At 38.4% G+C, this 18,784-nt stretch overlaps 3 protein-coding genes across 3 annotated transcripts; all 3 read right to left on the reverse strand.

The window, feature by feature from the left end:
* Nucleotides 1–1,047: 1,047 nt before the first annotated feature.
* LOC145894035 (protein fem-1 homolog B-like) lies at nt 1,048–7,333 on the reverse strand. The gene is made up of 14 exons (XM_082982471.1): nt 7,198–7,333; nt 6,879–7,013; nt 6,562–6,712; nt 6,050–6,264; nt 5,430–5,551; nt 4,759–4,867; nt 4,182–4,279; nt 3,520–3,726; nt 3,156–3,272; nt 2,817–2,945; nt 2,256–2,383; nt 2,010–2,102; nt 1,830–1,941; nt 1,048–1,686 (listed from the first exon to the last, which is right to left on the reverse strand). Exons 1-14 carry the CDS (start codon nt 7,331–7,333, stop codon nt 1,426–1,428), a joined length of 2,013 nt encoding a protein of 670 aa, XP_082838597.1. The 3' UTR covers nt 1,048–1,425.
* Nucleotides 7,334–7,386: 53 nt separating this feature from the next.
* LOC145894036 (inositol-pentakisphosphate 2-kinase-like) lies at nt 7,387–12,022 on the reverse strand. The gene is made up of 3 exons (XM_082982472.1): nt 11,905–12,022; nt 8,525–11,654; nt 7,387–8,442 (listed from the first exon to the last, which is right to left on the reverse strand). The coding sequence occupies exons 2-3, from the start codon at nt 9,715–9,717 to the stop codon at nt 8,145–8,147; spliced, it is 1,491 nt and encodes a 496-aa protein (XP_082838598.1). The 5' UTR covers nt 9,718–11,654; nt 11,905–12,022; the 3' UTR covers nt 7,387–8,144.
* A 1,945-nt stretch (nt 12,023–13,967) lies between these two features.
* Nucleotides 13,968–16,259, reverse strand: LOC145894392 (WD repeat-containing protein 91-like). Its single transcript, XM_082982967.1, has one exon. The coding sequence runs from the start codon at nt 16,219–16,221 to the stop codon at nt 14,098–14,100; it is 2,124 nt and encodes a 707-aa protein (XP_082839093.1). The 5' UTR covers nt 16,222–16,259; the 3' UTR covers nt 13,968–14,097.
* Nucleotides 16,260–18,784: the final 2,525 nt, after the last annotated feature.

Genomic DNA, 18,784 nt, shown 5'->3' on the forward strand with positions numbered 1-18,784 from the left:
GAGAGGCAAGCAAAAGAGCTTGCAAACATTTTCGTTTATATAACAGATAACAGAAGAGTTTCACTAACTTTAATTATAGGTCATTAGAATAAAATGATGACAAACTTGACTATATTTTTACCGGGTGATGGTTTAAATATTCCCAGTCAGGCAGGAACATTTACAAAAAAAACTGAAGTAGGCTATCTCAAGAAGAAAATATGTAAACGGCATAAATGCTAGCATCCGTCTAATGGGATATACAAACAAATAAGTAGTTTACAACACACTTTATGTACATACTGTATCACATAGGAGTATTCAACAAAAATACGAATACGTTTAATAAAAATTACACATGTAATTTCCACCAAAACTGGATTCAATCTTTTGCCACAACTGCATATTACCACAAAGAACCACAAACGAACACCACCGATGTCGATCAAGTTTAGCAAAATCACTTTCATATTGCACAAGAAAAAATGCTAATGAACAGTAAATATGCAAAAAATTACACAGGCACCTGATAGAACCATAAGGGTTTTATGCCAGGAGCGCCCATTTAACGTTAAAGCAAAACCCATCGAAACGACAACACAATTCGGTTAAAAGAACGCTTTCTGCTATGCATGTCGACACAACAGACTTAGTCCTCCGAAGGACTGTCGGAGAGTGATTGTACAGGAGATGGTCGGGTTCGGCTGCAGAGGGCGTTTGTCACATCATCGTGTGCTTATGGAAATTTATTCCGATCGTGTTTTGGTGAATAATCCAGATATACTTCCAACACGTTGTGATATTTGGAGTTGAACCAAATTTGTGTCTACGATGTACCGATGACTGGATTGAGTGTATAATGCCGTGTGTTTGCCTCTTCGATGTAAACCTGTTTGGTTCTATAACCTTCTCCTAGCAGGGAAATCACCGCATTATCCCGAGACAATTTTAGGGTTAAAATAATTTGGATGAGTCTCGTCGATCACCTAGCGAAAAACTTTTTCTTTGGTTTGAAACCGAACAAAAGTTGTTTCCCAAACTGATTCTCAAATCTACACCTACTTTGCATTGAACGAAATGTATTATTGCCATGGCGCATGTCAACGCAAAAAAACAACAAAAACAAAATGAAGACGAAATCCACAAGAATGCATGACATCATTGCGTAGAGCGGGGAATCACCTTAAACGCAACACGACGAAGTGTAAACATAGAAACAATATATCCCCAGGCTGAGCTACGGTGCGACTTCAAGCGGCGCGCTTGGGAGACTTCGGTTTCTTTGTGAAAACGACACAAAACAGTGGGTGACGTCATCAAAGCGATTGGGGAGTTCCCCAGGTTAACTTGCAAAACATGACGTTTCGCAGGCAATGCTTGCATGGAAAGAGCGCTTAGAACGAAAAGACGTTGAAATGAACAAAAACTGCATCGGGGGAGTTGGTGTCAATGCATGTTGATAAATTCGTTTAAAAATTTGGGTACTTTGCCCTTATATGGAATCGAGAAGGTTTGAATGGCGCGGGCTGCGAAACATTTCAATGTAACACTCGTCTGGGTTTTCACGATCACTTCGGCAACCCCCGTGGTGGAAAGATCCAGGGGGGTTTTTCGGGCCGTGTTACTGACGTCATAATGGGCTCCGTGGTTGAGCAGGTGCGTGATGATGCAATGAAGCGTGACGAAGTCGCTGATTGGTTTGTCGTACTGCGTGGGAACGGAAAAAGTAAGTTTTACTTAAATTGCCAACTCAATGATATTTTGATGGGCGCGCAAAACTTACAATACCCGCACAACGCATGTTGATGCTGATTATTTACACAGAAGATTTGCCACAATCAAATACTAACCTGTACGATGGCGTGTAGGGGTGTATTCCCCTCGCAGTTTCGCGAGTTGGGGTCAGCCCCGCAATCGAGAAGAAAGTTTGTTGTATCAGCGTCCGGGTACCGACAAACACCCCTGAAGATACAAAAGACACAACTTACTGAGGCATATCGGATACATAACAACATTTCGACGCAACTCACTTGACATGGAAATCATCTACTGGCGTCCTGGCGGACACAGCCATGTGTAGGAGGGTATTCCCCTTGTTGTCTCTGACCTCGGTCTTCAAATATCTGAGAACAACAACAATAACAACAACATCATTCATAAATTCAGACCCAACTTTCCGCCACTACTTACATATATGGTTATGACCAAGATACTTATACCGGATTAGTCTATCTTCACATTCGAAAGAAATTCTTTCAATATACATTACTTTTTACCTGTAGATGACCTTGCCAAACTGATGAAGGTCATCAGGGTCCCTGACGACTTTACAAACGATTGTTACAAGATAAAGGAAAGTGTTCAAGTTCACCTTTAACCTGTTCCACGCTGTAGAAACGCTCGCCTGGAAAAATATTTAAAACCGTTAGACGGCGCCCGAGAGCACAAAGGCGGACAAACCGGTGAAACAACTTGTTGATATTCGCTGGTATGAGAACAACCATAGTAATATGTACATACAAGGGTAGTTGGAGTGTATTTACCATACACTGGGACAATACAAGGGTAGTTGGAGTGTATTTACCATACACTGGGACAATACAAGGGTAGTTGGAATACAAAAGTCCAAGCTAATATGCTAGTAATTAAGCAGACGTTTCAAACACCAGTGTGTTTCTACTTATTCTTACTTAGCACTGATAATGAACACAGTGGTGTTTGAAACGTTTGCTTCGGCATGAGTAGCATATTAGCTTTGGATTTTCAAACCAGTTAACTCTTGAGTTTTTTTCACTGAAGAATACAAGGGTAATAATTTTGTTAAAATAATTTGAAACCTCCACTTCTTCCACATCTCTCTCTTTCCCACATTTCCCACATTTATCTTGGATGTGAAATTTCCTGCAGAGTTCCTCGGGTGATATAACTTTATCAGGGGATGGACTCCTCAACGCAGCTACAACTTGCTGTTGGTGTCAAGTGGGAATATTAGACGAAGAAACATATTTCACAATTAGTTTACTTGTGGATTATTACTTGGAACTTAAACAAAAAAGGGATTGAATTATTTGCTCTTGTTATCTTGCCTGAAATTCACCAGATAGATCTTATCACAAAATTCATCAAGCTGTCCACACAGCATTGACACGATAATTGTCATCTGTGATGTCACTAACCTTCCGAAGGCTAACAGCATTGTGGGTTCGTTTTAATTCCTCAATACAACTTTCCACCACACAGAGAAGGTCGGATTCGCAAACCCTCTCTCCCAGTAAAATCATTTGTGAGAGGACCTGTAGGTGGTTAAGAGGGAAACCATGGAATTACTTCTGGTTAGAGCAGATTAGAAATATGCTAATATTTTGCAAAGGTGTCCTGAATAATTATTACTTGTAATAAACAAGCAGACAGTCATGCAATTTTGTTAATGTTCCACCAGTTTTATTAAAAAAGTGCATCTGGCACAAACAAATAGCTCTTTATGTTTAGACTTGTTGCATAAAAGTTGTGAGCAGTCGGTTGTTGTGAATGAAAGCTAACCTCTGCAAATCTGAGCAGGTCATTGTGTGCTGGACGATCGTTGAGTTGGCAAAGTTGGAGGGAACGCTTCCACAAAGCAATGCATCGACCAAACTGAAGATTATCCGCATAAACAGCCCCTCTGTATACGATGGGGTGGATTAGTTCAGGGCAGGTTACACCCAGAACTCGTTCACGGATGATGAGCGCCTCCATGTGGATGGCATCCTGCACAGAAATTCCTTGTAAAGAATATTTTGCCATATGATGGATGAGAACGACATTCCATCCATGTTTGTCAAACATAACTTATACTTTGTAGGTGATTTACTGATAAACTCCAATGCATTCCGCATTAAATGCGTTCTTTTAAAGTAATTTGCAGTGAAAGGAATTTACATTACCAATTTATGATGCATCATTTTTGCTTTAATTGGACATTTGGTACCAATGTATGGAAGTTGCACGAGTAACCAAAGAACTTCAAATTCAACAAGAATAAAACAGACCAATGCATGTGGGGTTATGGAAGGTCAGACATAGAACATAATTGAAATTCTCAGTTGTATGTTACACATTATGAGGGCATCTACCCACACAGCTTGGCATGTTGTGTATAAGAGGTTAACTGGGGGTCACTGGTATCAATATGCAACCTAATACCTTGGGAGCACCAATCCTACCTGGTTGAGTGCGATCGCCTTCATCTCCTTTAATGTCTCGCATTCCTTTTTATTGTTATAAGCGGAGGCCGGTGGCAAAACTTCTTTGTCAATATTTTCTATATGGAGGTATTAACAGGGTTTATACAATGGAGTCGCTCACAATGCGTAGGCGGCTGTGGTATGCCTTTGTATTTAGGTATGTTATTGCAACATAGCAAGGCTTTAATACATATGTTTTAGGTTTCACAAATCCATGCTTGCGTGTAAAGAAAAAATATAGTTTTAAAAGTGACAGAAAATTTATGAAATAGACATAAAAGCCCAAAGTTAAATTTTAAAAATAGATTAACTTTTTTGTTTAACTTTATTAAAAAAATCAGTATATGTTCACTATAAAAACACAATGGAGTCAGGGAGCAACAAGCAAATGGGCTATCAATATTATTAAAACTTATTCTACTGTGGTCTGTGGACATAATATTCCAAAAAAGCCAAATTGAAAACAACAACATTAGTTGATGAGTATAGAATTAACTTGGTGACTCACAGGTTACTTGATAAATAAACACCTTTGTTTATTTGAGTGGAAATGTACCTTTTTTTCTGAGCAACAAAGCAAGGAAGAGGTAATGGTAAGATTTATTGACATCACAAAATTCCTTGTCATTTGCAAACGATGAACCAAGAAGTTCCAGCAATGTAATCTGAATTACAAGTTTCGTCATCAACTCCACATTGTATTTTATCACATTACATCGAAAACCACTTTAACTACAGGGACTAACTCCAAAACATTGTCGCAAAAAAAAAAACAGGTTTTCATTCAAACAATGGCTTGGAAAGGGGTGGGGGGCTTTTAATTATTGATGACGTTATGCAGTTTCTCATGGAAAAACCCAAACTCATGAGAGAGTTTGATATGCATAGAGACAGGAAAGGTTACTGCATGACTCGGTCGGTGACTCATCGCCACCCAGGGTACAACCATTTCAAACAGGAATACTTAAAATACCAAAAACGTTTCAAGTACTTTTCAAAACTTTAAGCATGTGTTGTTGTGGAGGGACAGAATTGTTAGTTATTGATTTTAAAAATATACAAAACCATATAAATCACTGGAGTATCAAAAAGTTTTAAACAATAAGAGAAGCTATTTGTAATACCTGAATCACATATATCAAACCAAACCCTCTTGACCACTTAAAACAACTACCAGAATGTATCATGCCACCTGCTGGAATGTTACCAGTTAACCTTCAAACCAACCTGTGTGCCGGTATCCACAGCATCAAGCTTTGTAAAGTACTCAACCACTTCTGTGCGGCATGTGTCAGCTGCAAGCATTGCCGCTGTCATGTTTGACTTATTTTTGATGTCTATATCACAACCTACACAGAAAAATACAATATTTTTAGAAACAATCTTAATAAACATTAAAAATTTCTTCGCAACATACATTCATATATATGTTGATAATTCTTAATTCATAAAAATGGAAAGTTTAAAACAAACATTAATTTGTTTCTGAGCAAAAAGTGCATAATGTCAGTTAAGGATTTTTAGGTTCAGCCCGCTGAATAAACAAAGTTTTTAAAGAACAAATCCAACTGTTGTTGAAACTTACAGGCATTTTTGTGTTAAAAGGTTTTTTCGTACATGTAACTTTAACATGATGACTCTCATCACATGCATGGGAGATGTTTGAGACTGATGTCACAATATGATTATCACATACTCCAAATACAACACAATATATACAATAATTACATGACCAGTTTTAAGTTAAGGTTGTGAACATTACTTTTTTGTCAACTTTCTTTTTTTGTCAACTTTCAACTGTAACTATTGTAATTGCGAAGTGAACGACAGAAGGCAAGTTAACTTACCAGCTTCTACAAGAATTTTGACGCACTCCAGTTTATTGCTTTCACATGCGAAGTGCAGAGCAGTTCCACCACATTTTGCTTGCTTGTTAATATCCACACTCTTTTTGATCAAGTAAGTCACCACATGAGGGTGCCCACAATAACTGGACACCATCAAACACGTGTTGTTATACTTGTTGGCAATGGCAGGATCAGCACCATTGTCCATTAGATGCCTGGACATAACAAGTAAACAACCACTGTTTGTGTTAGAAAGCAATTTAATTTAAGCAAAATAACTTAGCACGAGTTATTAGACATTTACTTCAGTGCAAAATCTGAGAAGTTTTGTTTATTTTTAAATTACATAAAGTTTTACCAGCAAAAAGCAGACTCAACAAATTATCAACAGTTAAATGCCCGAGGATTTGATAGCACAGAATTTGACAAAAACACTAATGGGCAACTGAAAGCAACGTTTTCATTTAAAAACTAATCGGTTAATGTTCAAACAACATCACTAGTCATCTTACTTGACAACAGCTAGGTTCCCATGGAAACAGGCAGCTCGTAATGGTGTGGAATTTGAGGATGTTGTCTCATTAATGGCAGCTCCAAAATCAAGAAGCTGTTTCACAATTGTGAGGTTGCCAATTGCTGACGCACACCACAGTGGAGTAACATCTGCCACAAAAATCCCTATTTGTTATTTACATTATTTTCAACTTATCTGTTTGACAAAAGATGGGCAAAGGTAAAGAAAAATTCACAAACAAAGCAGCTAAAAGTATTTTAAGTTTAATCACAAAAAAGGAACTAAATATTTTCATTTTGTTGAAAATTTCCTCACTCTCAATCAAATATCCGTCGAAAGTTAGTTTGCCTTCGTGTTCGCTGGGTTGTACTTCAAACTTTTCAAGGAGGAGGCTAACCAGTCGAGCGTGACCATTCCGTACTGCTATCAGGAAAGGAGAGTAAACCTCACCTGTGATGTAAATATGCTAAGATTAACCTGCTTTCAGCAAAAATAGCTTCAGCTTTTTTAGCCACAAAATATCAAGCTGTATGAAAAAGTTTTGTTAATGCTTAATATTTAAAAGCAATATTGTTTCTTTGCGATACAAATATTTAAAAAAATACCAAACTCCAAGCTAAGTGTGCACTCTCACCATCACATGATGTAAATCTTCTTTTAATAATTTCATCACGATTTGTGGCAGCTTCAATGAGGCAAGCGGCAACAACCAGAATCTTGCCCCTTCTGCATCCTTCCAGGATCGCATCATAGTTATCCTCTCCCAGCATGATATTTCACGTATATATTTACAAATAATGTTTCATGGTTTTTACACCTAAGCTTCTGAAACAAAAAAGTGATTTGATCGTTTCAAGCAATCGGTGCCACAAGAGTAAAAATGGCAAAGTGAAGAAAAATAACACAACATAAACTTATCTAACTGACTACAAAGTATGTTTGTGCAGTGGAACAGCATAGATCCCCAAGTATACATGTTTAAACACCAACAAAAGTGCAAAAGAGTTTTGAAGTACATCGAAACTTGGTATATACAGTGTTTTGGGACAGTTAATTTTTTTTTGTGCTACCATAATGATTTATGGGCAAGGGAACATGTGCAGGTACAGCCTATGATCAGTTAATTGACATAACCCTGCAAACAAGTAACATGCATATTTAAAAGAAGAAAAATCTGATAGGAGATGCACTGTCTGGTGAAAGACAACCATACAGGAGGCTGATGGGCAAAAAGGGAAAGTGTGTCAAAAGTCAAACAAAATTAATATTACAATCACCAAATGTCGTTGAAGCGAAATGTGGATCATAAAACAAAATTAATGAGCAAAGAAGAACAACTTAACACCATTCTTGGGGATTTATCCTCTTGAATATAAAAAAACAGTAGGGCAAGCAGCATATTGTCAGCATACGAGTAAATGAATGATGGCAATTTATGTGATTGCACGTGACTATAACATCTAAAATTTGTACAAAGCTTACCATAAAAACCTACTTGCTTAAAAACTGCATAATATATATTGTAACCATCAAACACTAATATTTGCATGTTTGTATTGTACGTATTCTTAAACTGCACTTTTATGTCATTTTGTCATGGTACTGCACCGTTTTCCACCAATCAGAAAGTTTTTGGCCATATCGATAGTAAGTTGGGATCTTTGACGAATGCTTTGGGTCCAAGTCAACAACACCGATGGATGCGACATAACTGTTCCCTAAGCGGTCATGGATCAAGTTACACAAAGCAGTGGGTTGCTGGTTTATCAAATCAGGAATATCACCATCACAGTGAAGTTTGCGAAATGTGAGCATGATGGAACAATCAGAGAAAGACTTTGAAACAAGGAATCTTCGAATTTTTGTGGTTGCATCATCACTGAAAAAAAATTAGATGTCACTCAGATTAGACCAAGTATTCGCCCCCCTTGCATCTATGGGTAGAATTAAATTAAACTTACTTGAAAGCCGATGATGTTTCTTCTCCATGCAATTGTTGCAAAAACTGGTTCCAACCAATCGAGTTATAAGGCGCATCCACATCTGAACAGTCGCTAAATCCACTTTCTTTAACATTCTCATAAAAGTCTTTAATTTCACAAATAGAATGTGAATTCAACTTTTGAGTGGCAAGAATTAAAGCTAAGATGGAATTATTTGGTAAATTTCTGGAAGTGTTATGGTTTTCACTCTCAACTTGTCCAATAATAGATTGTCGCGAAAATCTGTTTTTGTATGAAATTCCTTGACAAACGTTGTTCATGATTTCCAGAGAACTCTTAACCTTTTTGACAATAGGCAGCAAAAGTGCCTCACAAATTACATCAATCAATACTGAAGTGACAACATTGCCTGATAACACTGTATCTGAGTTGCCTACAAATGGTAACAGTAGTTGGTTTAGAATAGATTTTGCCAAGGAACCTTTTCTATTCGGTGATGAACGGATGCCATTTTTCCTGAGCAGTTCATGTCCATACACCAATTTTCCATTTTTAAAAATTCGAAAATTGTTTTGCGGGTTGTTAAGTAAACCTTGGACTGCTTTCCTCATTCTTGGGGCTTCACCAGAAAACAAATCGAGTGGACAATAGTAAGAACAATCAGCAAACCGTTTCTCATGCTGTACTCTGTATAGTTGTGTTTTGCAAAATTGGCAAACCTTCTCTTCCTGTGACGGCAAAATGAATCCTAATTTTGGCTTAATCTCAATGGACAGTGTGTCCGTATCTACTGAAACACTATCAATCTGTTTCAGTACATTGCCAATTGCTTCTTTGGATATAAAGCAATAATCAAACATTAATATTCCTTTTGAAGCTTGTTGAAGGTGTTTGTGTTTCCGACTTTCAGGCCTCTGACTTTCAATTTTTGAACTCAGTGCCCTGATAAATTCTTCCGAAAGTAACACTTGTCTTGCTACATGGCAAGAGTCACTATTCCTCAACAAAGGCAAGGCAATGTATTCCTGAAACTTTAGTACATCAGTAACATTATCTTCATCTTCGTCTGATTTTTCCACTGACACACCACCATTCGGAATAAATGGCGATTTTTTTTGAAGGCGAAGGACCCGACTTTTTTCGTTACACACCACAATATGCTTGTTACCTTCGGCGCGGTATTTCCAGTCCTTCGCGTCGAAAACTTCCATTTCTCATTGTTTCATTCCTTTTTTCGGTTTTAACCGCGTCCAACTTGCATCAAAAGACTTTTTGCCTCTAGCCGTTGTGACAACACAACAGCGTCTTATCATGACCTTATTTGTTCGGAAGTTTTCGGAATTCCGAGTGCTAAATCCGTACCAAAATAAATAACAAACATTTTATTGTTAAATGTCACATTTTACCAAGCCTAAGAAACCAAAATCTAAAATTTTTTTGACAAAATGAAGCAGCAACAGATTACATATGTACATTTCTTCTGTTACACTTTGCAGTTTTATCATCAAAAAAACCTCAACCTGATTTTGGCGCAAAGGAAAGTTTTCAATATTTTTCTGACGTAATAAAGAGCCGGAAAACTACACGATTCTCCCTAAAACGTAAAACTGGAATGCGGCGAAGTGATTGAGGTACCATTGTTGAGGCGTTTTTCAGTTGAATCGAGTGCTCTTTTGTCCTGCCGACGCACTACTTCAGCGGCGATTAAGGACCTTGAAAATTTCACTTAAACGTTTACGTTCTTGTGCTAAACTAACTGCAATATATTTCTTGTATATGACTTTGCTTCATAAAATGCATTCAATCCGTTTCAGTATGAAAAATTGTAACTGTCGCCAACAAATGTTTTTTGTGCAATTTACCTCAAAGTGATTCTATTGAAGTGGTTTTAAGTGTGATTGATTACCACTAATGGCAAATGTAAAGTCATTTAAAATACAAAGCATTTTTTGAAATCATCCAGATTGGCTACACAAAGGTTTGCGAGCCTGGGCGTGTCAGTTGTCACCGTAACGACGGCCAATACGTTGTTAAAATAGCAAGTACATAGTATTATTAGGATTTGCCAAACTTGTCACAGTTATTACCTCTATCCACAGTGGTTTAATTTGTGTGCTAAAAAAATCAACAAAATTTAAATATTTTGTGAAAACAGCAAACATAAATTTGGGGAAGCAAGTTCTAGCAAACAACATCCAACCTTTAGTGAATCACCAGCGACGTCGCCAACATAAATAATATTTACTGGGCAGCCAGGAACAAACCTGCGTGACCTCAAACACGCCAACAATCACGTGACAAAGTATGACGTCAGAATGTCTCGTGGCACTTCAAAACAAGTTTGATGCAATATTGCAATATTCTTCATTTGAATACTGATAACACGACTAGCTTTATGACGAAACAATCACTTTTTGTGATGCATAAACTTTTCAAACTTTACCATGACGTCATGATTTAGTGACCTTGGCACATTATCAAAAAATAGATTTCGCCACAAGACATCACTGGTTCTGGCACAAAGGATAATATTTACCTTGATATTTTTTGCTGAGATCCAATGGTTGTTAATGGAAAATTTCAAGTGAACGCAACTGTTGGAAGAAAGCTGGGTTTTCCCACGCTGTTATACGATATGTGAGTGTAATGTAAACCGTCTCCACCATTTCGGTGGTAAACAAATTTACTTGGTTAGCTTGTTACATTCTTACCTTTTCACTCGGGTTGATGCAAAACTTGCAACAATAGAAATATTAAACATGACCATATGACGATCCAACATTTTTTGAAAAAACATTGAAAAAGGGAAAATATTAGACATATTATAATGCTTTCTTCAAACTTGTCAGAAACAAGACCTGTTCACAGAACTTACGAACTTTTAAACACTTTGCGTGAAACAAATTTCTGTTGAATCTTGGGGCGTTTCAACCCGCTGACGTCATCGGTTGGGGTGGAACTCCCAGAGAAGCGAAAAACGTTGAAGTGGATTTTGAGCTGCCGCAAAGCGCATGTTGCTCGAAGACTTGAGCGCAGAGCTTGAATCAAAAGCTCTTCAAAGCGTTGGAATGCCGCCCACGCATTTTAGGGTTCAACCAACGGGACGTTCAGACTCTGGTGTGGAGGGTTAAAGGGGAACCGATCAACTCTGTGTAGAGTTAAAGGGGAACCGATCAACTCTGAAACTTTGTTTCACAATAAAGTTTATGACAATCTTGCCCTTAAATGCCAGTAACAGTGATATGTTCATCAAACGTTACAACTGTTTATAAAACGATTGACTTGTTGCTGTTATCAAGTATTACAGATTTATTCACTGTTAAGCATAATTATGAAATTTTTACTTTAAACTATTCCCCGACAACCCGGAATTTTAAAATGCTGAAAAAAGAATCCACCTGTTTACACCACATCACAGTATCACTATTGTTGTTAACTTCATTTTCCTTTCGTTCAAACTGCAGCAGGTTTAAGTGCGACCTATCCCCCTCAGATCTCCTCCCAGCCTCGTTTCTGTCACAAATGTTGGTAGTTTCCCCGAAACAGGAATTGCGACTTGTGGATTTTTTTATCAAATTTTCCACAGTTTCGGTACCAGCAGGGGAAACCCCATGTTAATTTTATATTGATGCGTTTTGTTTTATTTCAAAATGAGCGCAGTTAGAGAACCTTCGTTTTAAATCACGACAGAAAGTTACATCAAAACTTGTCAGTCAATTCGGACAGTGCAATTTACCTAAATTCGTAAAAATGTTGACAAATAATATGTTGTTAATCTCATTGTATGGAAGAATTTATTTGTTGAAACGTTTTATTGTTTATTCCCGGTTCGAATCCTGGTGAGGTGGAAAAGTGCACAAATCACCTACTTTTCTCTCCATTTTATTGCTTGCGAGCATCGTCTAGCGATGAAAAGTTACACCAAAGTCAAAGTTTTTGATACCTGCTTTATTTTAAACCAAGAACTGATGCCGACAATTACACACACGTAAATTCTGAGCTTGCAAAATTATGATATTACAAAACGTTTCCAGACAAAGCGGCAATATGTACAACTTGTAGGGGTCATTGTTATGTATTTTTGTTGCGGTTTTAAACGCATTGTGACCCGCTTCATTCACTACCTCTTACGTCACTTTACGTTTAGTTTGGATTCTATTCATGCGATAGTTGTATAAACTTCAGGGTTGTGCGTAAAACCGTTCAGTAAATTAAAGGTTGCTGCAGTTTAGCGACGGGTGTCTGTGTGTGCATGTTATCATGTCTCAAGAGAATTCGACTCAAAACCAAACACAGCGAGTTTCCTAATTAAACTCCAGTCATCCAAAAAACCTACGGTGGAGGTCAAACGTGGGAGTTGAAACAGGGACTTAGGGTTCGTCTGTGAAAAAATCTATCTCAAATCTAAGTGTCGGGAACATATCTAAAAATGTCTCTGAAACTTCTCACTCCTTTCAAATAAATGTGCGAGCATGTGTGAAAGATTGCTGGGGAAACATGGATGACATTTGGAGTCTGTATGTAATAGAATAATTCATAAATCACTAAATTTTTAAAGTATGCGTCATGATGTTATTTTACGATAATATTCATTCTTCAGACTTCGTGTCAACAATGGGTCTGACGTCACCGGACAATGCATTGGTTTAGGGTTAGGGGATAAATCATAGTTATACCCACCAACAAAAAAAACATAACAGATAAGCTGTAGTGTCCGTCTGCTGTCAGTTTCGACACGACCAAGACTTTATCGCCGCAGTAAAAACGCACACAACCGAAGTTGCTGTCAGGCGTGCTAGTTGCCGTTAATTCCAGACGTTTTTCTGCGCCTAAACTTTAGTTTTCGTTTTTGGTGCTTGGTATTCTTCGGCAGTTTCTGCTTTGCCTGAACGTAATAGTTTTCCCACTTAGGGATTTACGGGTGCGCTACACGCGTTTTAGTAAATAACTCCTATCTAAACTGATGCATTTTCAACCAATCGTTAACTGCAGCATTGTGCCGTTAGACCCATTGTTGACGGGAAGTCAGAATCATGAGTAAGTTTGGCCACTTAGAGCAGTGGTTCTCAAAGTGGGCGCCCCTCTAGGGGCGTTTGTAATCGTACGGGGGCGCTTGGTTACAGGGCAAATTTTCTCTCCTGGTCTTAGTCAGTGTTTCCCAACTGGTGGTACGTTTACCACTAGCGGTATGTGAACGCATTCCTGGTGGCAAGCAAGCACCTTTCCGTAATTTTCTCAGCTCTTACTTGGTAGAACGTGCAATAATTGACAAGCAACAAATAAATTCGTTATGTGTTTTGTTTGTTCTGTTCGGCGTTGTTAAATGACTAAGGTGTTTGGAAGGCGGTGCAGAAAAAAAGTTTGAGAAACACTGATTTATGGGAACAACTTTAATTGAGTAAAACTTTCCAGAAGCAATTAGGGTGTTCAATGACATTTTCACTGGAATTGCACAAAAACATAAATCAAATATTAGATATATTTTATGATAACCAGCAGTAATTGCAAACTTCTCAAAATGTGAATACTTATGTATAAAAATAGATATTGCACAAGAAAAATTAACATTTTCAGTAAATCAGCTGTGATTCTTACAACATTTTTACAATCGTGCTTAAATGTAGCTGACCATCCATGCTACCAGTGAGACAGTAAGTGTTGTGTGTGGAAGAAACCCAGTCAACACAGAGGACCGGTGTTCTGTGACTTTCCAATGTAAGGGACTTCTCCAGAGAGACTGATGTTGTGTCTGCCTTGTATATAACAACACACTTCCTGTCACAAGTAGCAACATAGTTTTCATAAAGATCAAACAACTGTCCCCCTTTGGGCTCATGGGATTGTTTGTATCCACTGAAACCAGAAACTTCAAATGGTCCTGCAGCCATCGGATGGACTGGGAAGGTGGTGACATTGTCACGAGTTTGGATATCCCAACACCGCAGCTTGCCATCAGTTCCTATGGTGAATACATGCTTACCATCGGGTGCAAACTTAATGGAATTTACTGGACCAGCGTGGACCTTTTTGGTTGAGATAACTTTAAAGTTGCTACTGCTTGACACAGTGACATTACCATCAGAATGACCGCTAGCCAAGACTGATCCACTATCATTGAAGCAAATACACGTTACATTAGTACTGGTGACAGTAGCATCCAGTGACAATTTCCCTTCGGTCATGCTCCATATTTGCATCTTGGCAGTCGAATCATACCCGCCCTCATCATGGAGACATGAAATTGCCAGCTTGTTCGTGTAAGGTTGACACTTAATTTGATTGATAACTTTTGGGTTTCCATTTAAATAAGTGTCGAATAATGTTTGTCTGGTATTGGAGTCGTAAACCCTTAACAAACCATTTGACGCTCCCAACAGTAGCAGGTTTGGGTTACTTTTCACCCATTCAATTGACTGAAAGTGTGATTTTGCGATAAGACTGGATACAGTCTTCAGTGGTGCATTTTGCCATAATTTTACAATTCCGTCATTGTCGCAACTTGCTGCCATGTTGTTGGCGGGGTTGTAGCGGCATTGCACAATAGCAGAATGGTGTTCTTGGTAAATGTTAGTTGTATCAACTGTTAAAAGTGAGTTTGGCATGGAAGTTTCTTGGTTTTGTGTATTTACAACACCATTGTTGATTACCGGTGACCTGGGAGTCGTGACGTTCGACTTTGGGCTTTGACCAGTGGCGGGAGAAGATGGTTTGGTTACAATCGGGGAAGCAGAACTTCCTACTTTTTGTTGAATAATCTCAGATTTATTTCTAACACTTTCAACTTTCTTTGGTGATGAACTTGCTACGCTGTCAATGTTTTCAACTTTTTTGTGATCCTTACTGGGGCCAAGTTCCCCAAACAGTTGCCTCCTTTGTTGCTGGTATCCACTGCTTTTCTTTGTTCTTGAATTAACTTTGGTATCAACAGATGCAGAATTGCTTGCTTCAGGCTCTGCTTGCTTACTCACATGCTGTGGTTGTTCTTTTAGTTGAGACTGATTGCTGGATTTTGTTATTCCAAGTGAAATCTTTGAAAAGGGGAGTTTACGTTTTTCTTGGGGCTCAACAGTCTGAGGTGTTGTACAAAGAGCCCCTGGAATACCGAGAGCTCTTACATATGGGGGAGGAATGTTTTGATCGGTATATGCAGGATTAGTGCTGTTTTTTTTGTCTTTTTGTAGAAGGTTAACCAGCTGTGGGGGTTTTGTGCAAGACAAAACCACTCCTACAAAGTTGTAAAGTGATAGAGTAAATGTATCAGCCCACTGCTTGGTAAAGTATATTGAAAATGGTTTTGTAACTTCTGGGTTCTTCATGTATGGGAGGGCAAACCATTCTTTCCACTCTGACATGGGCTGTAACTCTGTAGTCAATTTATCAAAGAACTCGACACATTCTTTAGTTTTTCCACTTTGCATGCAAGTCACTAAATACAATCGAAACAAGTTTAGCTCCACTTTCTTCACACATTGCATGTGGTTCTGTTCAAGATGCGACAGTATCTTTTTATCCAAATACTTCCAGTAATTTAACAACCCATCAATATCGTGTCCGTTGATAAATCCTTGGAGATGTTGAAGGATTTTATCAGCTTGTAAACCCTTGTCTTGTTTCAATTCGCTCTCAAATGTTTTAAGTGTGGAATTTAAACCACGGCGCAGCAAATAATCTTTTACAATCGAATCTAAATACCCAACCCCATTCGTCCAAGACATTTTAACTCTCACCACTTAACTAATTCACCTGGGAGACGTTGGTCGACAAAACTTTTTTTCAGTTTACGAAACTTTAAACGCACTTAACTTTGCCGTTTCTCCAAGGATTTCCAAGAGTTTTACAAGCAGAGATTAATCCGTACCCTATTTTCAGAAAATATAAATAAATTTAAAATTAGGTTCACAGCCAAGGCATTGCAGCCAAGCTGGATCAGCCACTTTTCCCGACAAGTCGGAGCGAGATCTGAAAAATCAAGCTCCCGGTGAGGTTTGAACTCTCGACCGTGGGCAAACCAGGCCCAACGCTCTACCAACTGAGCTACAGGAGCTCAGTGGCTTCACGGGGAATATTGTGGCCAAGGTACACTGGTGCGCAAGCGCACAACTTGTCAGGCGACCTGCACATGCGTGGATGATCTCCACCACCGTAATCAGACAACGCAGAAGTAATGCCATGCTTTCGCACAGCAAGGCAGGATCGCCCCACCGCACAGGCCCTTTATATTTGGCGATCACAGATTTAATATTCTGATCATAAGGTTCACAACTTGTCAAATAGCGCCAATTAATGTTTGTAAATTTTGTAAAACATATTTGACGGAACGATGCAGTTAACCTGCAATTTATTTCCACAAATAGTAAAATAAACACAAAACTTCATTTATTCCAGCTGATTTAAAGCGGTCGATGGATGAATTCACTGCTGAAACGTGTCATATGTTGGGATTCTTTCAACATATAAAAACATCAAAAGATTTTCGTTTCCGTTTGTAGATAAAGTGTGGGGAACGAGTTGCATTCTACCACGAGCATTTTTATGGAGAATTTAAACTTAAAATTGATGAGTAAACTTTTCATTTGGCCAAATTTATGTGAAGTTATAATGCTATCACATCTATAGTGGTACTATACGGATCTATTTGAATAAGAACTGATGATGCTTAATAAAGCGAAACATGCATTCTAAAAATAGAAGCGTTGACACAAAGTTATTAAAGTAAAATTTGAAATTGGTTACATGGACCTGATAATCAAACTCAATAACATTCTTTCCAATCAACGCCACGGTATGAGTCCAAGGAATACTGATATTCAGGATTGATTAGCGGAAGAATTGTCGCCGCACAACACATATATATACAAAAAAGGCCCAAAGCGTATAACTATCTTATGACCGAGAGTTAAAACCATAGCGCCCTCTATAACAGGCCTGGACACCGGTCGTGCTCGTTTCAAAACTGGAGGCGGATGTGTTTCAACTGATTTCTGTGGTTGTGCGAGACTTTTAGACAGTTTTTGGAGTGTTATTGCTCGGATAATCACATTAAATAGTTTTTCATTGCAATCACGCGTTCAACGCATGTCTAAATTATGATGTCCAATAAAACGACATGGGAAAAAAGAAGAACTCATTTCTTACAAACGATGTAATTTGGGAAATAAAGCCATATAGGTAACTTAGGCAACCAAACTAACTACGTAAATCAAGTTCAAATAATTACAGGCATTTCTTTAGCAAATAATAAATAAGGTTAATTTAAACACAAGTACTTCTTTCCAAGGATAAACATAGCTAAAATAAACATAACTAATTCTAGTTATTCGGAAAACAAAGTCTACCTAAACATAAGCAACCTATTTAGGGCACTTAGCTAATCAAGCTATATAAATAACTGACGTAATCGACCAAATTGGCCAACTTCAAGTTGCGCAACAACTTCAAATAAGGTATCAATATGTGTAGCCAACCGCAGACTATATAAGCAGAGCAACTAGCTCCTGCCAAATTAGTGTGTTTTAACTGTTGCTGTGTAAGGGTCTAGGATGTTGATTCTGCTCTAGTACAATGTATAGGAGCCCCAAAACTGTATTGTACTTGGATTTATTCCTTGGATTATATCAATAAATGGATTTATGAACAACTTTGGACTGGTTTGAAGCTTGGTGGATGTATGTGTTTAGTGGGGAGTTGGAGTATTTAGATGACACGCAGACTTGTGTAAAGGAGTTATTTAACTCCAACAGTAAACCTTGAGATAGAGAAGGCAAGTTGCCTACGAGGCCGAGTTGCCATCGAGACTCAGTCGGATCCTTTGGGTGCGAGGCCCGAGACGCAGTTGTACCCCTCGGTCACTTAGCGCAGCGGGGGCGTACCCCGACAGAATCAAGCAGGGATCATAATTACACACATCTAACTTACGTTGGATAATGCGTAGCACTGGATTCAGCTGCATGCACAGTTATTAAACGATCTCAAACCAGAAGATGTTTCATCTGAAATCCGTGACAGGGAGCTAGGTTGAATTGCGGTCTAGTTTGAAACAAACAGGACCCAGACATAGTGATTTCGTTCGTACGAAAAGAACCAAAAGATTTTCAATAATCGGCAACACCCGTTGTGCCGAAATGTCTTCGTTAAATACCTTTCCATGGAAACCATGCAGCACTCGTAGGGAAACAAAGTTCGCAAACCGGAGTCAAACTTAGGAAGGAAAATTTGTCTAAACAAGAACCAACTCAAACAGGTGAGGAATTCCTCAACAAACTCATGAAGTGTGGTTGG

Source organism: Ascidia mentula, chromosome 3 (genome assembly GCF_947561715.1).
Source record: "Ascidia mentula chromosome 3, kaAscMent1.1, whole genome shotgun sequence".
NCBI lineage: Eukaryota > Metazoa > Chordata > Ascidiacea > Phlebobranchia > Ascidiidae > Ascidia > Ascidia mentula.